Here is a 23,453-nt window from a genome sequence, read left to right as displayed (position 1 = left end):
ATTGTGCCTTTCTGCATTATTTCCTCTAATAGCATTTAAGAGTAATCGGTGTTATTTGACAGATAATGAAGTGGCCTTTATTTATTCTACTGAAGCTTGCACAGTCTAAAGCAGTAGTAGCTAACCTTTGGTATTTTGGACTTCAGCTCCTACAGTTCTTAACAGCTGGTAAACTGGCTGGGATTTCTTGGGAGTTGAGGTCCAAAACACCTAGAGGCCCAGAGGTTGGGAACCACTGGTTTAAAGCAAACCACTGGCAGAAACTTCATCTGGTACCCTTCTCTTGATACGTCTTCTGGTAGAAACTTTGTAGGAGGAGAAGAAAGGCAGATTGGAGCCAATATTCTCTCAAAAGTTCAATCACAATTCTCATTGACTACTTGGGAAAAGCAACCCAGTGTAACTTTGCATGCATCATGTGATGTAATACCTCAAAACCTCCGAGATGTAGCATGCACTGAATGGGTCAACTGAAGGACATAGTTACTATGTGACTCAGAACATCAAAGGCAATCTTACCAGAATTCATTCTTGTTAGACCATGGGGTTCAGAATGAGAGCTGCATCCAGAGAAATCCGAGTCCAAAGACAGATCAGAGCCAAAGTGACCTAATAAAAATATGAAATTACTTTGTATGAAACACAACTTACTGCTTACACAGGGCACACTGAAATGTTTTTCAGGAGGCCTTATAACTGGCTTTATATAATCTGTTGAATCATAGAATCATAGATTTCATTGACTCCTTAATGAAATCTCTTCAGTGGCTTACATCATAATCATTATGAAACAGTGGGTTGCTGTGAGTTTTTCGGGCTCTATAGTCACCTGCATCTGTGGCCAGCATCTTCAGAAGTCTGTTGGAAGTGAGAAAAATAGAGTTTATATATATCTGTGGAATATCCAGGGTGGAAGGAAGAACCCTTGTCTGTTTGAAGAAAGTGTGAATGTCGCAATTAGCAAGCTTGATTAGCACTGAGTAGTCTTGCAGCTGCAAAGTCAATGACTGAGGGTATTTGCATGGAGCTAGCCTGACTGTTGCTGCCTGGAGGCATCCTTTGTTTAGGAGATGCTAACTAGCACTTGATTGTTTGCTGTCTGGAGTTCCTTTGTTTCTGAGCGATGTTCTTTATTTACTGTCTTGATTCTGGTATTTTTAATTCTGGTAACCAGATTTTGTTCGTTTTCATAGTTACAAGTATTTTTTAAAAAAAACATCAGAATCAAGACAGTAAATAAAGAACACCACTCTAAAACAGGGGAACTCCAGACAGCAAACAATCAAGTGTCAGTTAACACCTTCCAAGCAGAGGATGCCTTCAGACAACAAAGTTCAGACTAGCGCTATGCAGATACCCTCTTTTACTGACTTGGACGTTCACAGCTACTCAATGCTAATCATGCTTGCTAACTGCAACATTCACACTTGCTTTAAACAGACAAAGGTTATTTCTCGCACCCTGGACATTCCATAGAGATATATACACTCCACTTGCCTCACTTCCAACAGACTTCTGAAGATGCCAGCCACAGATGCAGGCAAAACATTAGGAGAGAATGATGCTCGAACATGGCCATACAGCCTGAAAAACGAACAGTAACACAATGATTCCAGCTATGAAAGCTTTCGACAATACATTATGAAACAGCTGAAACAATGAAAAAAAGATGTATTTCAAAACAACACAGAAAACATAAAAGCTAGAAGCTGGAAAATGTCTGCATAACATATATATTCAATAGAGTACTTAAGAGAGAGTGCTATAGAGGGGGAGTGCCAATATTAAGGTGGCCAATCCTCGCAAAATAATACTGTGGCTTTCCATTTGCTGCGTAGCAATCAATAAGATGGTCACTCACAATCTCAGGAAACTACTTGATATTTGCAGAGCAACACTATGTATCCTAATCATAAGAAACAAATTATTTCAATAACAACACCTCTGACAAGTTTTGGTAGACAGATTATAAGTATATACAGTTTGCATGCTACCTCTGAGTTAAGGGTAAAGAAAGGAAATACTGTAAGAAAAACCACCCATATGGGATTGTGGATTACCACATCAAGTGCCAAAATCCCACCTACTGATGGCAAAATATCACTGAAGTTATTCGTGCTTCTCTGCTAACCAGGAAGATAAAGTCTATACAGCCTTGACCATGGTCACAACAAAGCTTGGGAAAGGGAATGGGGGACACAGTAACAATATGACAGTATTTGCCCTACATGGCTGAAGGCGGACGACACAATTCTGAGGCCTATTTGTATTTAGGAGAAGCAGCTCAGGGATATCCTTCAAGCAGGACAACACATCTTGGTATCCGTGCTGTGTGCAGAATGCCTCCAAGTGAAATCTGCGTCTCTTTCTGAGGACTCTTTTTAGCAAACGTACTTTCATACCACGAGGGAATCTCTTGAGCACATCCCGAATTAGCTTTGAAGCAGCCGGCAGATCTGTAAGAAAAAGCACTGAACTTCAAGACTCACATCTATAGTATCCATCAAGAAAAAAGTACACTCAAAATTATGAGGGAAGTGGGTGGGTAAAAAAGCTTGGCTATATATAATGAAACCAATGATGGATACACCTTCAATAATAATGCAAAATTCAAAACATGCTTATAGTCTCATGTTAAAGTTTTATCTGAAAAAAAAAACACTAATAACTCCTGCTCCATCACATACACAAACCACAACAGCACAACTCAGAGCATCACACAGTTTCACCTGGGACATATTTTGTAGGTTGCTTCACATGGTTTGGGTCAATTTTGCAGGTGCAATACAAAGAGCTAGCTGTAAGAAAGAAAGAAAAAAGAATCCTATATAAGTTGTAACTAACCTTATTTTTAGAACTCAGACTGAACAAGTTGTATTTGAACGTAACTGGAAATGGGGAAGCAGTCACAGAGGTACATAGAATGCACAAGAAGTGAGGCTTATGATTAGTGGGTTGCTGTGAGTTTTCTGGACTGTATGGCCATGTTCAGAAGCATTCTCTCCTTACATTTCACCCACATCTATGGCAGGCATCCTCAGAGGTGTATAAGTCTGTTGGAAACTAGGCAAGTGGGGTTAATATATCTGTGGGAAGTCCAAGTTGGGAGAAAGAACTCTTCTCTGTTTGAGGCAAGTGTGAATGTTGCAATTAAACACCCTGATTAGCATTTAATGGCCTTGTAGATTCAAAGCCTGGCTACTTCTTGCCTGAGGGAATCCTTTGTTGGGAGGTGTTAGCTGGCCCTGATTGTTTCATGTCTGGAATTCCAGTTTTCAGAGTGTTGTTCTTTATTTACTGTTCTGATTTTAGAGGTTTTTAAAACATACTGGTAGCCAGATTTTGTTCATTTTCATGGTTTCCTCCTTTCTGTTGAAATTGACTAAATGCTTGTGGATTTCAGTGGTTTCTCTGTGTAGTCTGACATGATGGTTGTTAAGAGTGGTCCAGCAATTCTGTGTTCTCTAATAATATGCTGTGTTCAAATTATTCTGAAAACAGGGGAACTCCGGACACTCCAGGAGAATTCCCAACATGAAATGATCAGGGCCAACTAACACCTCCCAACAAAGTATTACCTCAGGCAAGACACAGCCAGGCTTTGAAGCTTCAAGGCCATTAAATGCTAATCAAGGTGATCAACTGCAACATTTTCACATGCCTCAAACAGACAAGAGTTCTTTCTTTCAACCTGGGCTCTTTACAGATACATAAATCCCATTTTCCTAGTTTCCAACAGACCTCACATCTCCGAGGATGCCTGTCAGCCCGAAAAACTCACAGCAACCCAGTGATTCCGGCCATAAAAGCCTTGAAAAACACTTATGATTAGTGTTTGGACTACCATTCCCAGAACCTTCTGCCAGCACGATCAGTGGCAGTCCCAGCCAGGGCATTCTGGAAGTTTAGTTCTGATTCAGTTTGGACACTGATGATCAGTTCTAAAACTGCTTACTTCTAATGCCTTACGTCAAAAGAGATATCCAATGTAACTCTGACCTCACTGTGAGATTTAAAACCTCAAGCCCTCCCAGAAATATCATGTCCTGAATGGGTCAACTGCAGGACATATGGTAGTTACTATGTGACCCAGAATCCAAGACAATCTTACCAGAGTTTGTTCTTGTTAGATCCTGGGTTGAAGATTGTGAGCTCGATGTAGAGAAATCTGAGTCCAGAGACAGATCTGAGTCAAGGAGATCTGACAAAAATTACAAACAGTTACATAATGTGAAACAGACCTGCCTGCTTCCACAGAACACAATGAAACCTTATTTGATTCATAGTATCTGTTGACTCCTTAATAAAATATTTTCACTCTTCATAAACATTATGAAGATAGTTAACAGAAATATTAAAGTGGCCAATCCATGAATTTGACTGATTCTGTAGCAATTGATAAAATGTTGACTCAAGCTCTCTGCGATTTAGTGGAGATTTGCAACAACACTTTGTGTCCTGGTCATAAGGAACAAACCATTTTCTCAAGGTGTGTCAACAATAAAACTTTTGGCAAGGCTTGGTAGGCTTAGATTACAAAGATGATCCAGTTTTCATAGCATCCCTGAGTTGAAACTATCCATATGGCATTGTTTATTAACAACTTTTTAAATTTATAATCTAAATGCTCTTTGAAAACTGTAACCAACCCCTCCCCTCCACAAATGTTGTCGTTCAGGTTGATTCTGAATTGTGGTGAACCTATCATAGGGTTTCTTGGCAAGACTTATCCAGAAGTCTGCCATTCTCTTCCTTGGAACCTCAGAGGGAGATCAGCTAGATCAGTGGATCTCAACCGGTGGGTCCCCAGGTGTTTTGGCCTACAACTCCCAGAAATCCCAGCCAGTTTACCTGCTGTTAGGATTTTTGGGAGCTGAAGGCCAAAACAACTGGGGACCCACAGGTTGAGAACCACTGACCTAGACTTTTCTATGGCTGAATGGGGATTCAAACCCTGAACTCCTGGAGTCCTCGTCCAAAACTCTAATCGCGACACTGCACTAATTCCTCCCCTCCACATAATCCAGTATTATTTGTACCTTCAGGAATCTGTACAACATATTCACGGGGTTTCTCTCGATATCTGACTATTAGCTTTGGCAGTTCATGTTCCAAGAATTCCATGATGTTCTTGTAGCCTTGGGCAATGCTGAACTTTTCCATGTTCACTGCATGCTTGGATAGCATGAATTTCTTGATGTAGCTAATTCTCAGTCCCGATTTGTACTCCATTAGGAGGCTGATGAGCCAATCCAAGATGTCTGCAAGAGCTACAAAAAGAACAAGTCATAAATCAAAATGCCTACAAACGTGGATCTCAACTCAATATTCCACTTGTTATTATTGTTTGTCATATGGACATGGGCACCCCCAGGAGCTTAGCCAATAATGAATGAATTCTTCCCTAACTTAGATCCCAACTGGAGTGTCTGCAGACATTCTATATAGTAATAACAATCAATATATTTTTATTTATAGCCCGCCTCCATTTCCCTGAAGGGACTGGGGGTGACTCACAGAAGTTCTCCAAGTGCCACATATAAACAACAATACATAAGTATATACACAGTGACATCAATATAAAAATAACAAGGCACATAACATTGTAAGAATTATAAAATTATAATATTTCCTAAAATGCAGTAGAACCTGCGGATAAAACTTCCTATCTGAAGTAACAAATTAAAGTGCAGAGTGGCACAGTAGTGGATCCTTGCTGGAGCCCTTGCTGATATCTCTCTCTCATCAATTAATCCACACACAATATCCAAAAGTTCCTTTTTGGGATGCATTTTTACTCTCAAATCAATGCAGTTTGACACCATTTTAACTGTCACAACTCTTTGTTATGGAATCCTGTGAGTTTCAGTTTTATAAGGTGTTTAGCATTGGCTGACAAAAAGTCTAGTTCCTCAGCAAGTTACAAATACCAGGAAGGCATAGCATTGGGCCATAATAATTAAAGTGGTATTACACTGCATTAATTCTACAGTGTAGATGTACCCAGATGGTGGCTGCTTATACTACCATGCTGGCGCATGCCCTCTCCTTTCTTCTGTCAGGCCAGAGACACTATGATGACAGTAATTTAGGCAATCAGGACACCTATTCTGAAAACAAAGATAACCATCTGCATACAATTATGAATTATACCATGCCAAAACCTTATGCATACACATTTTTTTAAATCGTGTCAGAAGTGACTTGAGAACATACTGTAAGTCGCTACTGGTGTGAGAGAATTGGCCATCTACAGAGACACTGCCCAAGGGATGCCCTGGCTGGGAGGTCTCTCTCATGTTCTCACAAGCTAGAGCTGCCAGACGGGAGCTCACTCCGTCTTGCAGATTTGAATCAACAACCTTCAGGTGAGCAACCCAACCTTCAGGTCAGCCGTCAAACTGGCACAAGAGTTTAACCCACTGCACCACTGCGGCCAGTCATGGCAATTAAAGAGGTGTCAAACTGTACTAGTTCTATGCTGTAGATGCGCCATCTGAAAATCACATACAATATCATTCCAACTAAATTGGGCTGCCAGGATCCAAATTTGGCTGCATTTACTTGTTTTTCCTCCAACTTGGTCTTCATCTCGCAGGTTCTCCACTTCTCTTTCGGATGTTTCCAATCCATTCCCTTTTTCTCCTTCCAACGAAAGGTCAAGGCAGAAGCCCTCTGCAATCTTCATAACTTGTTGCCGTGAACGCCTTTCCACAACCACAGCATTCTTCATATCAGCCAATAATTCCTTGAGCTTATGATATCCCTGAAGAGCAATACGAGGGTAGTAACCATGCAGCTGATGGAAGGCCCCAGAAAAATTCTCAAACCTGATGCCTTGGGGGTTCTGAAGCAGTAGTTCCACTACACGGCGTTTTAAGGTATCGGCATCTCCTTCTTCCAAGGCCATCAGCCCTGAAACAAGATGAATATATCAAGACCATATGTGCAGGCAGAGTGACTAGAAGATGCTTATTCTGCCTCATGTTGCTTCACATGCCCTATCTTTGAGGGTTCGGGATAAATAAGTTCACCATAAAGGAACACAAGTAGTACTTGGAGAGCTAAGAGCCTGCGCCTGCCTTCAGACTTTTGATGCTCACAGAGAGCAGGATACCCTTTGATTTAGCATTTTATATATTCAGTGGGTGTTTCATCATCTTGTTGCTACTTACTCTGAACTCTCCTGGTTGGGAGTCCATGGGTAAATCTACACATCAGGATTAATGCAGTTTCACACCACTTTAACTGGCATGGCTTGGCATTATGGAATTATAGGAGTTGCAGTTTTTGCAATGTCTTTAGCCTTCTCTTCCAAAGAGTGCTGGTATCTCACTAAACTAAAAACTCCCAGGATTCCACAGCATGGAGCCTTGGTGATCAAAGTGGTGTCAAATTGCATTAATCCTGCACTGCAGATGCAGCTTGTCTCTCTGGAGAGTGAGGTTAAAATCCCGTTTTGGACATGAAAACCCACTGTGTGGCATTAGGCAAATGATACTCTTTCAGTCTCAAAAAACTCAGCGCCCAAACACGAGTCAAAGAACATGAAAGGCACTGCAGACTAACTCAACCAGAGAAAGCAGCCATAGCAGAGCACTTGATGAACCAACCTGGACACAGTACATTATTTGAGAAGACAGAAATGCTTGACCACTCCAACAACTATCATGTCAGACTACACAGAGAAGCCATTGAAATTCACATGCATGTGGACAACTTCAACAGAAAGGAGGAAACAATGAAAACGAACAAAATCTGGCTACTAGTATTAAAAAACTCAAAAATCAGAACAGTAAATGGGAAGCAACACTCTGAAAACAGAGGAGTTCCAGACATGAATCAACCAGGGGCAGCTAACGACTCTCAACAAAGGATGCCCCCAGGTAGGAAGAAGCCAGGAGATGTAGCTATTCAATGCTAATCAAGGTGATTAACTACAACATTCACACTGGCCTCCAACTGACAAGACTTCTTCTCTCACCTTGGACTTTCCACAGATATATATAAACCTTCCTTGCTTAGTTTCTCAATACCTCACAAACTCTGAGGATGCCTGCCATAGATGTGGGCGAAACGTCAGGAGAGAATACTTCTGGAACATGGCCATACAGCCCGGAAAACATACAACAACACTGTGATCCCGGCCATGAAAGCCTTCGACAACATATTAAACTCAGATTTATTTTGTTTTGTTATTTTCTGTGCCAGGAGTGACTTGAGAAACTCCAAGTCGCTTCTGGTGAAAGAGAATTGGTCATCTGCAAGAAGGCTGCCCAGGGAAAGCCCAGATGTTTGATGTTTTATCATCCTTGTGGGAAGCTTCTCTCATGTCCCTGCATGGGGAGCTGAAGCTGACAGAGGGAGCTCATCCATACTCTTCCCAGGTTGTATTCAAACTGGCAACCTTCAGGTCAGCCGTCCTGCCAGCGCAAGGGTTTAACACAATGCTCTCCACTAGAAAACCCAGTAATAAAGTCACCATGAATCAGAAACTACTTGAAATCAAGCAACATTTACTCTTGTTGGGATTTATCAATTGAATTTTCTTAGCCTGTTTCTACACTGCCCTACATCTCAGGATCTGATCCCAGTTTATCTGCCTTAAACTGGACTATATGAGGGCCCTTTCACACAGCCATATAACCCAGAATATCAAGGCAGAAAATCCCACAATATCTGCTTTGAACTGGGTTACCTGAACCCACATAAATAAATAAAATTAAATAAATAATAAAACTTTATTTATATACCACCCTATCTCCTCAAGGGACTCAGGGCAGTTTTCAACATAGCAAGAAACCATACAACATCTTAAAACCAAACAATAACAAAACATAATCCAATAGTGAACATTAAGTACACAAAACATACAAATCAATCAGTTAACCACAGACTAAAGAACTAATAACAAAATGCTCCATCAGTGGGCCAAGATATAGCGACCAGGGGTTCAATGTTAGGGTGGCCAACTAAAGGTGCTAGCAGGTCAAGTGCAACAGTATGGCATATATATATATATATATATATATATATATATATATATATATATATGTTCAATGTGGATTTTATGCAGCTGTGTGGAAGGGGCTGAGTCTCCACTGCCAGATAATCTGGGATAAGCAAATAATCTGGGATCAGATCCCGGGATAAAGAGGCAGTGTGAAAGGAGCCCTAGAAACCCAGCACATGTCTCAGGAAGGACAGACACAAGCATGCATTTCCCTACTTCACTATTTTTACCTTGAGATCTGATCAACTACATCGTATTTCTATTCCAAAAATGATACTCATTTCTGACCCAATTCCAAAGAATTCTATGTGACGCTAAACTGACATACAGTCTGTTGATTTCAATGGGCTTTCAGTGCAAAAAAAGGTCTCACAATGCTACTTGGCACATGCATACTTAAAAGTAAGCCTCGTGAGTTCAGTGGAACTAATTCCTAAATAAATGAGTCCAAGAGGGCAGTGTACTGTAGAATCACACAACTAGGATTTACATTACACAGCCCAACCAAAAAAGAACTTGTTGTCTTGGTTTTTAGTCCTGTTTCTGGGGCTATCAGAAAAATGCATTGGACAGATTACATCAGCTAGCAGGTGGCAACTACTAGATGCTGACAGGCATATATTGTGTATCTCAAAAACTAGAGTTGATAGGAGAAAATTGATGCCATTTTTGGAACCAGCTAGTCAAATATACCCAGGAACAGGGCTAACATTTGAGGCAACAAAATGTGTGGAAAAGCACTCTGCCCATGAACAAGGGCACTCTTTTCTCTAGTCTTCCAGAAAGAAACTCTGGCAGCCAGAACAACTTCTGGAGTTTATTCAGGTTAACCACTTTCCTAATCAGTGTGCCAGCACAATCCCATGTTTTGCACCACGATCTCTTGCCTAGAAGTAATGTTCCACTTAATTGAATGAGGATTACTTTTTGAATGCCAAAGGGTGGCACTTCTTTTGCAAGGACTTTGTTGTGTATCTTGTTGTGTGTGGAGCTCCGGTGGCGGCGAAGTGTGTTAAAGCACTGAGCTGCTGAACTTGCAGACCGAAAGGTCGCATGTTCAAATCCCGGGAGCGGAGTGAGTGCCCGCTGTTAGCTCCAGCTTCTGCCAACCTAGCAGTTTGAAAACATGCCAATGTGAGTAGATCAATAGGTACCGCTCTGGCGGGAAGGTAACGGCGCTCCATGCAGTCATGCCGGCCACATGAGCTTGGAGGTGTCTACGGACAACGCTGGCTCTTCAGCTTGGAAATGGAGATGAGCACCAACCCCCAGAGTCAGACATGGCAGGACTTAATGTCAGGAGAAAACCTTTACCTATCTTGTTGTGTATCTTCAACCCCTTTCTACACTCTCATATAATCCAGATTATCAAAGCAGCTAATCCACATTATCTGCTTTGCACTAGATAATGAGTCTACACTGCCATATAATCCAGTTCAAAGCAGATAACCTGGATTTTATATGGCGATGTAGAAAGGGCCTTCGTGTCATTTCCGACTTGTCGCAACCCCTATGAAGTGGCTCTCCTGGCAAGAAGTCGTAGTTTTGCGAGCTCTTTACTCTTCTCTGCCAAAGAGTGCGGGTGCCTTCACCAAACTACAAATACCAGAATGCAAAGCATTAACTGCTAGGGCTCAAAGTCATAGAACCATGGGACCTGTAGTTAATGAATAATAATATAATAATAATTAAATTTTATTTATATAGCGCTCTATCTCCCCGAAGGGACTCCCAAGGTCTTAAGCTTTCTCTGCCAAAGAGTGCTGCTGCCCTCACTAAACTACAAATCCCAGAATGCCAAAGCATTAGCTGCTAGGACTCAATGGCACAGAACCATGGGACATGTAGTTTCCCAAGATCTCTAGCTTTCTCTGCCGAAGAATGCTGTTGCCTCACAAAACTACAAATCCCAGGACTCCAAAACATTGGCTGCCAGGGCTCAAATGTTACAGAATCGTGGGGCTTTTAGTTTTACAAAGTCTTTAGACTTCTCTGCCAAAGAGTGCTGCTGCCCTCACCAAACTACGCATGCCAGAACTTCAAAGTATTGTTAGGGCTCAGGCTCAATGGCACAGAACCATGGGACATGTAGTTTCCCAAGATCTTTAGCTTCCTCTGCCAAAAAATGCTGGTGCATCACAAAACAAATCCCAGAACTCCAAAACATTGGCTGCCAGGGCTCAATGTTATAGAATTGTGGGGCTTTTAGTTTTACAAAGTCTTTAGACTTCTCTGCCAAGGAGTGCTGCTGCCCTCACCAAACTACAAACGCCAGAACACCAAAGCATTAACTGCTAGGGCTCAATGGCATAGAACCAAAGAGTGCTGGTGCCTCACCAAACTACAAATCCCAGGACTCCATAACCTTGGCTGCCAAAGCTTTTAGTTTTGCAAAGTCTTTAGGTGCCCGATCAAACTACGAATCCCAGAACTCCAATGCTCGGAGGAGCCATAGCAAGTAAAACTGTACTCATTCATTCAAGGAACCCTTAGCGCCCATCCCGAGGAAGACAAACCAGATTCCGACCTGCTCCTATTAGCGAAGGGAGGCGCCGAAAATCCAGCCGCACTTTGGGGAAGAGAAGCTCCCCGTTTGAATCGAGTTAGGCTTCATCACGTGACTAGCTGAAAAGAGTCACATGACTGGGCTTTCCTTTTGCGGGGAAACGAAAATTTGAAAAGGCAGCTGGGCTGCTCCAGCTGTGCTCATGCGTCCTCGTGCGCGGCTGCTTGTTTTGCTTCCATTTTTTCCCACATCTGTGGGCGTATCCACATTCCACGCTGTAAGATTCATGCACTTTGCAGCAATGTGTTGTCCCACCTCCCTTGCTTAGTTTTTCCAATATACCTCACAACCTCTGAGGATGCCTGCCATAGATGTGGGCGAAACGTCAGGAGAGAATGCTTCTGGAACATGGCCATACAGCCTGGAAAACACACAACGCCCATGAAGGCCATGAAAGCCTTCAACAATACAATTTTCTTGTAGCTGATAATCTATTAAAATTAATTAATTGAAAAATATTGGCTTAGCTACCCTGTTTCCCCAAAAATAAGACATCTCCAAAAAATAAGACCTAGTAGAAGTTTTGCTGAATTGCTAAATATAAGGCCTCCCCTGAAAGTAAGACCTAGCAAAGGTTTTGTTCGGGAGCATCTCCAGCGCCTGCCAAACAAAACACCAGAGCATGCAGGATTGGTAAATGTCCATACCAATTGTACATGAAAATAATGGTAGTAACAGGAAATTTTTGATAGCATTCACAGTTTGTCTCGTTATGTTGGTTTGTGATGACAACTACTGTACAGTATATAATAAATGTTCATTTTTTATTCAACAATAAATGTGAATTCTTCTTCATGGAAAAATAAGACATCCCCTGAAAATAAGACCTAGCACATCTTTGGGAGCAAAAATTAATATAAGACACTGTCTTATTTTCGGGGAAACACGGTATGAAAATAAAAGTGGGGCTTTCAATGTTTTCAGGATTCTATGATCCATTCACCTGAAGAACAAAAAGACATTTTTATATATTTTGTATAGCTTGTAATGTTAAAAGAGCACTGAGGAGTGACAGTTGCCTCCCTTCCTTGTGCTCATGTGCTCTTTTCTCTCCTCACCTCTCCCTATGAGGGCTTTTCCCCTCTCCATTGTCCCTAGCTGAACACCGTGTACATATGGATTTTAATTATTAAAATATATAGAATATATACAGTGATGAAACTATAGCAGCAAGCCACAAATTAATGCTAAGAAAGATGGCTGGATAGAGCTGCTTACGAATTCTGATATGTCCAAAAGTAGCCAAAGAGCCTGGCAATTGAGTTACTGTGAGTTTTCCAGGCTGTACGACCCTTTTCCAGAAGCATTCTCTCCTGACATTTTGCCCACATTTATAGCAGGGATCCTCAGAGGCTGTGAGGTATACTGGACACTAGAAAAGGGGGGTTTATATATCTGTGAAATATTCAGGGTGGGAAAAAGAACTCTTGTCTGTTGGAGGCAAGTGTGAATATTACAATTGGCCACCTTGATTAGCATTGAATAGCCTTGCAGCTTCAAAGCCTGTCTGCTTCCTGCCTGGCGGAATCCTTTGTGGGGAGGGATTAGCTGGCACCGATTGTTTAATGTCTGGAAATTGAAATCCACAAGCACTTGGCCAATGTCAACAAAAAGGAGGAAACCATGAAAATGAACAATATCTGGCAACCAGTATTATAAAAAAAACTAAAATCAGGACAACATTCAGAAAACAGAGAAACTCTAGACAGAAAAAAGAAAAAAAAAACATTGAAGTGAAGACAGATTGCTGCGCATGCGTACTTACCCGTATCTCCGGTCAGGCATTTTGGGCGGGAGCCAGGGTGGGCGAGGAGCCAGGAGGGGCGGCCAGATGTCGGGAAGGAAGCGCCCCTGGGGGTCCCTGATGTGGATGGGGTCCTGACGAGGAGGGGCCTCCGGGGCGGGAGGGGGCAGGTGGAGGGAGGGCAGCGCCCCCTCAGGCTCCCTCCTCGCCAGTGGACCCGGGGGACCTTCCTGCCGGCGCGGATGCCCCCTTCGTGGAGGCCCGGCCCTGGCCCTGCCTGAGGGTGCCCCCGGGACAGGGAGGACCGGCAGCGCCCCCTCCGGCTCGTTCCGCCCCAAGAAGGGCTTCAGCGGGCCGTGTTTCTTAGGGCCAGCGGGCCGCTGATTTCCCGCCTGAGGCCCGGGCCCGGCCTCCCCGAGAGCGGGGAACAACCGGGCCCGAACCAGGCGGGATGGGGCTGGGGCCTGGGCGGCCTCCTCTCTTCTGGCCTCGATGATGGCCCTTTTGTTTTTGGCCTCTTCGCCCCATCGCTCATTGAACGCCCACAGGGGGCGCCTGGGGTGCAGGGGTCCTTGGCTCCTTGAATTCATTGAGCAGGGTAAGGGGGCGCGGTAGGGAAAACGATCTAGGCTCAATGGGGGGCAGGGGGAGGCGGGGGGCCTGGCTGTGAGGAGGGATTGTGGCGGGGCGGGGGTTCTGACGGTGGGGGGGGGGCTTTGGGGACCCCCTGAGGCTGAGAGGGTGTGCCCTGCCCAAGGCCATCCTGCCTCTCCCAGGGCTGAAGTGGGGGGGGGGGGGGTCGAAACCCTCCTCTTCAGACATGTAGGCTGCACTCCAGTCACTATGCAGTGTTAGTCCTTAGAGAGCTTTTCCATGGCTTTCCATGGCTTTTTCTGCTTTTCTGGCCCTGAAACTCCACATAGAAGCTGCAGTTTTCCAGGAGGGTCTAGACAGTTTTTGTAAAGTCAAAGTCCCAGGTAATATGGTAGACTTTATGCAGCATTTTTCTATGTTGCACCATGTCATAGGCTGCCGTAAGGTCCACAAAAACTGTTCCCGTAATGCAGCCTTTCTCATAGCCTTCCTCGATATGTTCAGTCAAATGGAGAATTTGACCTGTACAGTTTTTCCCTGGTCTGAAACCTGCTTGTTGTGCAATAAGCTTAGGTTCGATGACAGGTCCTAATCGATTTAATAACATCCTCTCATAGACTTTATATAGATGACATAAGAGGGAGATTGGTCGGTAGTTCCTGGCACTGGAGGCATCTTTACCAGGTTTTAAAATGGCAATGATCTTTGTTTTCTTCCATGCCAGTTTTCAGCTTTGGGCCCCAAGTGTTTGATTTGCTCCATCATTAAGTCATCTAGGCCAGGTGCTTTACCAGTTTTACATCGCTTGATGGCTTCTCTGAGTTCTTTCAGGTTTAAAGGAGATGACAACTGGTGGGTTTCAGGTTCTGCCACCCTGTTGATTTTCATCTTTACTCTGCTGCAGTTGGTTTTCCCATTCTGAATTAGCTGGTAAGCTATCTGGTCTGGTGTTGTGTTTGCATGTCCATGGTTGACCAGAGGGTCACTATCCAGGTGTCTCAGCAACTGCTTACCTATGAAAATAAAAGCGGGGCTTTCGATGTTTTCAGGATTCTATGATCCATTCACCTGCAGAACAAAAAGACATTTTTATATATTTTGTATAGCTTGTAATGTTAAAAGAACACAGAGGAGTGACAGTTGCCTCCCTTCCTTGTGCTCATGTGCTCTCTAGTGAACTCTATTCTCTCCCCACCCCTCTCTATGAGGGCTTTTCCCCTCTCCATCTCCCCAGCTGAACACCATGTACATACGGATTTTAATTTTATATATATATATATATATACACACACACACACACACACACACACACACACACACACACACACACACTACATTTATATCCCGCCCTTCTCACCCCGAAGGGGACTCAGAGCGGCTTACAAATTAAATTTACATACAATATTATATTATTACCATAGTACAATACTGGCAATAAATTACTATATTGTACTATATCAATATATTGTACAGTAGAGTCTCACTTATCCAAGCTAAACGGGCCGGCAGAACGTTGGATAAGCAAATATGTTGGATAATAAGGAGGGATTAAGGAAAAGCCTATTAAACATCAAATTAGGTTATGATTTTACAAACTGAGCACCAAAACATCATGTTTTACAACAAATTTAACAGAAAAAGTAGTTCAATACCCAGTAATGCTATGTAGTTATCACTGTATTTACGAATTTAGCACCAAAATATCACGATATATTGAAAGCATTGACTACAAAAATGTGTTGGATAATCCAGAACGTTGGATAAGTGAGTGTTGGATAAGTGAGACTCTACTGTAATATTATTAGTAATATTACATATAAAATATAATTAATATTATTATATTGTATTATAGTATTATATCGTATTACAATATAATATTATGAATATTATATGTATATACAATATGTTATCTATCTATATATATAAAAGAGTGATGGCATCACGGCAATTCACAAAACAACAAAAGTACAGGCCCCCCAACCTCAAAATTTGACAACACAACCCATCATCCACGCCTCAAGGTTGATACAACAAAAAGAAAAGAACAATAAAGTCCTAATTAGAGGGAGAGCAATAATTTTTTTTATCCAATTGCTGCCAGTTTAGAGGGCTAATCTCTGCCCACTTGGTTGCCTAGCAACCAAGGGACAGCCAGGTTTCAGTTAGGGGACAGGCAGATTTAGGCCTCACTTAGACTTCTTCCACAGATTATCTAATTTGCACTGGATTATATGGCAGTGTAGACTCAAGGCCCTTCAACACAGCTATATAACCCATTTATAATCTTATATTATCTGCTTTGCACTGGATTCTCTTGACTCCACACTGCCATATAATCCACTTCAGTGTGCATTTTATACAGCTGTGAAGAAGGGGCCTCATATAATCCAGTTCTAAGCAGATAATTTAAGATTATCAATATACAGTAGAGTCTCACTTATCCAACGTAAACAGGCCGGCAGGATAAGTGAATATGTTGGATAATAAGAAGGGATTCAGGAAAAGCCAATTAAACATCAAATTAGGTAATCGTTATACAAATTAAGCACCAAAACATCATATTATACAACAAATTTGACAGAAAAAGTAGTTCCATGCGCAGTAATGCTATGTAGTATTTACAGTAGAGTCTCACTTATCCAACATTCGCTTATCCAACGTTCTGGATTATCCAACGCATTTTTGTAGTCAATGCTTTCAATATATCGTGATATTTTGGTGCTAAATTCATAAATACAGTAATTACTATATAGCATTACTGTGTACTGAACTACTTTTCTGACAAATTTGTTGTCTAACATGATGTTTTGGTGCTTAATTTGTAAAATCATAACTTAATTTGATGTTTAATAGGGTTATCCTTAATTCCTCATTATCCAACATATTCGCTTATCCAACGTTCTGCCGGCCCGTTTATGTTGGATAAGTGAGACTCTACTGTACTGTATTTACAAATTTACCACTAAAATATCACAATGAATTTAAAACACTGACTACAAAAACATTGATTATGAAAAGGCAGACTGCGTTGGATAATCCAGAACATTGTATAAGCGAATGTTGGATAAGTGAGATTCTTCTTTAATATGAAATAATTACTGGGATAGAATAATGCAGAACAATATAATCTCTAAAACCAGGACAGTAAATAAACAGGGGAATTCCACACAGGAAACAATCAGGGCCAGCTAACACCTCCCAACAAAGTATTCCCATCATCAAAGTCTGGCAAATCCTGTTTTCTCAGGGCCACAGACAGTAGAAGCACATAAAATATTGCAAACAACACCACTCTGAAAACAAGGGAATTCCAGACAGGAAACAATCAGGGCCAGCTAACACCTCCCAACAAAAAATTCACTCAGGGAGGAAACAGCCAGGCTTTAAAGCTGCAAGGCCATTACATCCTAATCATTTTTCCTAATTGCAGCATTCATACTTGCCTCCAACAAACAAACAAAACCAATCAGAAATGTTGTATATTCACAACCTTTAGGAAATAATATCCCCTGATGGCGCAGCGTGTTAAAACGCTGAGCTGCTGAACTTCTGGACCGAAAGGCCACAGGTTTGAATTGGGGGAGCGGAGAGAGCCCCCACTGTTAGCCCCAGCTTCTGCCAACCCAGAAGTTCGAAAACATGCAAATGTGAGTGCATCAATAGGTACTGCTCCGGCGGGAAGGTAACGCCGCTCCATGTAGTCATCCCACATGACCTTGGAGGAGTCTACGGACAACGCCGGCTCTTCGGCTTAGAAATGGAGATAAGCACCAACCTCCAGAGTCAGATACGACTGGACTTAATGTCTGGGGGAAACCTTTACCCTTTACCTTAACTACCACCAATTCCTCAATACTTTATTTCCCATACCACCAGACTTCGCCACAGCAACGCGTGGCCGGGCACAGCTAGTATTATTATATATTGTAAATTATATTGTGTTATTGTGTTATATATATATAAAACTAGCTGTACCCGGCCACGCGTTGCTGTGGCAAAGTGGTGGTGGTATTGGTTAAAAATTGTTGTGTAATTTTTATTTGACGTTATTTGCATTTTTTATTAATTTTTATTGTAAGTTATATTTTTATTTATTGTATTTTATTATTTTCTTGTATTATTTTTAGTTATTTTCTGTTATTATAGTATTTTATTGTATTAATTTTTAGTGTTTTTTATTATTTTTTATTGGGTTGCTAGGAGACCAAGTTGGAGGAGCTTAGGCTTCTAACTGGCAGCAATTGGATAAAAGCAATTATTCCTCTCTCTCAAATTAGGACTTTATTTTTCTTTTCTTTTTGTTGTATCAACCTAGAGGCGTGGATGATGGGTTGTGTTGTCAAATTTCGAGGTTGGGGGGCCTGTAGTTTTGTTGTTTTGTGGGTCGCCATGATGCCATCACTCTTTTATATATATAGATTAATAATTAACTTAGCATGTTACTGGGGGGAGGGGCCTTCAGCTGATGCAAAGAGACAAGGTGGAACTCTATAGAATCTATACAGTGATGAAACTATAGCAGCAGGCCACAAATTATCTACAGCCATAGTTAATGCTAAGAAAGACGGCTGAATAGAGCTGCTTAAGAATCCTGATATGTCCAAGAGTAGCCAAAAAGCCTGGCAATTGGGTTGCTGTGAGTTTCCTGGGCTGTATGGCCCTGTTCCAGAAGCATTCTCTCCTGATGTTTTGCCCACATTTATAGCAGTGATCCTCAGAGGCTGTGAGTTATACTGGACATTAGACAAGGGAGGTTTATAGGTGGAGGCTCCTTCTTTGGAGGCTTTTAAGCAGAAGCTGGAAGGCCATCTGTCTGGGGTGCTTTGAATGCGATTTCCTGCTTCTTGGCAGGGGGTTGGACTGGATGGCCCATGAGGTCTCTTCCAACTCTACTATTCTATGATTCTATATACAGTAGAGTCAGGGCCGGCCCAAGGAAATTTTCAAGTGTAAGCGAAACAGGATTTTGGTGCCCCCCCCCCCCCAAAAAAAACCCAATCACCGAGAAATAAAAGGTAGAAGGTAGAGGTGAATAGAATGGATAAAAGAGTTTACCTTACAACCAGAAGTTTATTAACAACATTATGTTCATATAGTAACATTACATAGAATTAACACCAATCTTGCATTTTAATAAATAAATATTTTAATAAACTTTGCAACAATTTTAATTTTTTTGTTATTTCTAGTCTACAAGTACTACACAAAGGTTTCCTGGTCATGATATCTCTTCAGAAGATTTTTCAGACTTCAGACTAGCTTCAGATCAGTTTTGTTTGGGAGAACGCAGCCCCAGGAGAATAGACACTTCCTTTCTCAGGAAGTGAACTCTTGTCCTTCAGAAGTGCCACGCCAGCGTGGACCATTGTAATGGGTGTAGCAAAGCAGGGGAAATCCAGTCATGAATCAATCAGGGCCAGCTAACACCTCCCAACAAAGTATTCCCATCATCAAAGTCTGGTAAATCCTCTGTTTTCTCACGGCCACAGACGGCAGAAGCACATACCATATCGCAAAGAACACCACTCTGAAAACGGGAATTCCAGACAGGAAACAATCAGGGTCAGCTAACACCTCCCAACAAAAAATTCACTCAGAGAGGAAACAGCCTGGCTGTAAATCTGCAAAGCCATTACATCCTTATCATTTTTCCTAATTGCAGCATTCATACTTGCCTCTAACAGACAAAAAAAAATCAGAAATATTGTATATTCACAACCTTTAAGAAATAATATCCCCTGATGGCACAGCATGTGAAAGCGCTGAGCTGCTGAAATTCTGGACCGACAGGCTGCAGCAGGTTTGAATTGGGGGACCAGAGTGAGCCCTCACTGTTAGCCCCAGCTTCTGCCAACCCAGAAGTTCAAAAACATGCAAATGTGAGTGCATCAATAGGTACTGCTCCAGCGGGAAGGTAACGCCGCTCCATGCAGTCATCCCACATGACCTTGGAGGAGTCTACGGACAAGGCTGGCTCTTTGGCTTAGAAATGGAGATGAGCACCAAACCCCAGAATCAGACATGACTGGACTTAATGTCTGGGGAAAAACATTTACCCTTTAGGGTTGTTGTATGTCTTTCGGGCTGTATTCTCTCCTGACGTTTCGCCCACATCTATGGCAGGCATCCTCAGAGGTTGTGAGGTATACCTCACAACCTCAGAGGATGCCTGCCATAGATGTGGGCGAAACGTCAGGAGAGAATACTTCTGGAACATGGCCACACAGCCCGAAAGACATACAACAACCCTGTGATCCCGGCCATGAAAGCCTTCGACAACATGTTTACCCTTTACCTTAACTACCACAAGTTCCTCAATACTTTATTTCCCATACCACCATACTTCGCCACAACAAAGCGTGGTCGGGCACAACTAGTATATATAATATATAATTATTAAAACTATAAATCCCAGCAACTACAACTCCCTACTCAATTAATTAATTAACAAAACATTCAGTCACCAACTACAACTCCCAAAACAAGGGATTAAACATTAAACATGTAGAGTTTCACTTATCCAACATAAGTAGGCCGGCAGAACGTTGGATAAGCAAATATGTTGGATAATAAGGAGAGATTAAGAAAAAGCCTATTGAACATCAAAATAGGTTATGATTTTACAAATTAAGCACCAAAACATCATATTGGACAACAAATTTGACAGAAAAAGTAGTTCCATGCATAGTAATGCTATGTAGTAATCACAGTGGAGTCTCACTTATCCAACACTCGCTTATCCAATGTTCTGGATTATCCAACGCATTTTTGTAGTCAATGTTTTCAATATATCGTGAGAGGGCCAGCTAACACCTCCCACAAAGTATTCCCATCATCAAAGTCTGGTAAATGCTCTGTTTTCTCACGGCCACAGACGGCAGAAGCACATAACATATCGCATAGAACACCACTCTGAAAACAGGGGAATTCCAGACAGGAAACAATCAGGGCCAGCTAACACCTCCCAACAAAAAATTCACTCAGGGAGGAAACAGCCAGGCTTTAAAGCTGCAAGGTCTTTACATCCTTATCATTTTTCCTAATTGCAGCATTCATACTTGCCTCTAACAGACAAAAAAAAACCAATCAGAAATATTGTATATTCACAACCTTTAGGAAATAATATCCCCTAATGGCACAGTGTGTGAAAGCGCTGAGCTGCTGAAATTCTGGACTGAAAGGCCGCAGCAGATTTGAATTGGGGGACCAGAGTGAGCCCTCACTGTTAGCCCCAGCTTCTGCCAACCCAGAAGTTCAAAAACATGCAAATGTGAGTGCATCAATAGGTACTGCTCCAGCGGGAAGGTAACGCCGCTCCATGCAGTCATCCCACATGACCTTGGAGGAGTCTACGGACAAGGCTGGCTCTTTGGCTTAGAAATGGAGATGAGCACCAAACCCCAGAATCAGACATGACTGGACTTAATGTCAGGAGGAAAACATTTACCCTTTAGGGTTGTTGTATGTCTTTCGGGCTGCGTGGCCATGTTCCAGAAGTATTCTCTCCTGACGTTTCGCCCACATCTATGGCAGGCATCCTCTGAGGTTGTGAGGTCTGTTGGAAACTAAGCAAGAGAGGTTTATATATCTGTGGAAGGTCCAGGGTGGGAGAAAGAATTCTTGTCTGTTGGAGGCAAGTGTGAATGTTGCAATTAATCACCTTGATTAGAGTGAAAAGCCTTGCAGCTTCAAGGTCTGGCTGATTCCTACCTGTGGGAATCCTTTGTTGGGAGGTGTTACCTGGTTGTTTCATGTCTGGAATTCCCTTTTTCAGAGTGTGTTTCTTTATTTACCGTCCTGATTTTAGAGTTTTAAAATGATGTTTGCCAGATTTTGTTCATTTTCATGGTTTCCTCCTTTCTGTTGATATTGTCCACTTGCCTCCTCCTTGCCCAATTCTCCCTTCCTGGACGCGGCCGCAGGTCGCCAGGGCGAGCTGCGGCCGCATCCAGGAAGTAAAGGTGGATTGGGCGATCTCTGCTGTGTGCGTGCACACAGCAGGGATCGCCCAATTCTCCCTTCCTAGATACGGCCGCAGGTCGCCAGGGCGAGCTGCAGCCGCGTCCAGGAAGTAAAGGAGGATTGGGCGATCTCTGCTGTGTGCGTGCACACAGCAGGGATCGCCCAATTCTCCCTTCCTAGATACGGCCGCAGGTCGCCAGGGCGAGCTGCAGCCGCGTCCAGGAAGTAAAGGAGGATTGGGCGATCTCTGCTGTGTGCGTGCACACAGCAGGGATCGCCCAATTCTCCCTTCCTAGATACGGCCGCAGGTCGCCAGGGCGAGCTGCAGCCGCGTCCAGGAAGTAAAGGAGGATTGGGCGATCTCTGCTGTGTGCGTGCACACAGCAGGGATCGCCCAATTCTCCCTTCCTAGATGCGGCCGCAGGTCGCCAGGGCGAGCTGCAGCCGCGTCCAGGAAGTAAAGTAGGATTGGGCGATCTCTGCTGTGTGCGTGCACACAGCAGGGATCGCCCAATTCTCCCTTCCTAGACGCGGCCGCAGGTCGCCAGGGCGAGCTGCGGCCGCGTCCAGGAACTAAGGGAGAATTGGGCAATCTCTGCTGTGGCGCTATGGGCTGCTGTCGACACCTCGACAGCGCCCCTAGCGGCCAGCGCCCGAGGCCGCCGCGTCAGCAGCCTCATATGTCCAACCGGCCCTGAGTAGAGTCTCACTTATCCAAGCACCAAAACATCATGTTATACAACAAATTTGACAGAAAAAATAGTTCAATATGTGGTAATGTTATGTTGTAATTACTGTATTTACGAATTTAGCACCAAAATATCATGATATATTGAAAATACTGACTACAAAAATAGCTTGGATAATCCAGAAACTTGGATAAGCGAGGCTTGGATAAGTGAGACTCCACTGTATCTGTGAAATATTCAGGGTGGGAAAAAGAATTCTTGTCTGTTGGGAGGCAAGTGTGAATATTGCAATTGGCCACCTTGATTAGCATTGAATAGCCTTGCAGCTTCAAAGCCTGTCTGCTTCCTGCCTGGGGGAATCCTTTGTGAGGAGGGGTTAGCTGGCCCCGATTGTTTTATGTCAGGAAATTGAAATCCACCTTGAAATCCACAAGCACTTGGCCAATGTCAACAAAAAGGTGGAAACCATGAAAATGAACAAAATCTGGCGACTGGTATTATTTAAAAAGCTCTAAAATCAGGACAACATTCAGAAAACAGAGGAACTCTAGACAGAAAAAAGAAAAAAGCATTGCAGTGCAGACAGAGTGCTGCGCATGCGTACGGACCCGTATCTCCGGTCAGGCATATTGGGCGGGAGCCAGGGCGGGCGAGGAGCGGGGAAGGGCAGCCGGATGTCGGGAAGGAAGCGCCCCTGGGGGACCCAGATGTTGTCGGGATCCGGGGCGGGAGGGGGCAGGTCGAGGGCGGGCAGCGCCAGTGGACCCGGGGGCCCTTCCTGCCAGCGCTGCTGCCGCCTTCTTGGAGGCCCGGTCCTGGCCCCGCCTGAGGGCGCCACCGGTACAGGCAGGCCCGGCAGGAGCGGCAGCGCCCCCTTGGGTTCGC

At 43.1% G+C, this 23,453-nt stretch overlaps 1 protein-coding gene across 1 annotated transcript in view; it reads right to left on the bottom strand.

Annotated features, from left to right (window-relative positions):
• The window catches only part of LOC103279778 (uncharacterized), a 33,021-nt gene extending 9,568 nt beyond the window's left edge, over positions 1 to 23,453 (bottom strand). Inside the window, exons 1-7 of the mRNA XM_062957218.1 lie at positions 23,177 to 23,453; positions 6,565 to 6,915; positions 5,040 to 5,270; positions 4,112 to 4,201; positions 2,730 to 2,798; positions 2,229 to 2,456; positions 520 to 609 (exon numbers count right to left, since the gene is read on the bottom strand). Of these exons, the coding sequence (XP_062813288.1) occupies positions 520 to 609; positions 2,229 to 2,456; positions 2,730 to 2,798; positions 4,112 to 4,201; positions 5,040 to 5,270; positions 6,565 to 6,910 (1,054 nt within the window). The 5' untranslated portion in view covers positions 6,911 to 6,915; positions 23,177 to 23,453. The remainder of the gene's footprint in view (positions 1 to 519; positions 610 to 2,228; positions 2,457 to 2,729; positions 2,799 to 4,111; positions 4,202 to 5,039; positions 5,271 to 6,564; positions 6,916 to 23,176) is intronic.

The sequence above is a fragment of the Anolis carolinensis genome, chromosome 6 (assembly GCF_035594765.1).
Source record: "Anolis carolinensis isolate JA03-04 chromosome 6, rAnoCar3.1.pri, whole genome shotgun sequence".
In the NCBI taxonomy this organism is placed as follows: Eukaryota; Metazoa; Chordata; class Lepidosauria; order Squamata; family Dactyloidae; genus Anolis; species Anolis carolinensis.
The sequence above is the reverse complement of the archived record's forward strand: the minus strand, read 5'-3'. Positions and strand labels throughout refer to the sequence as shown.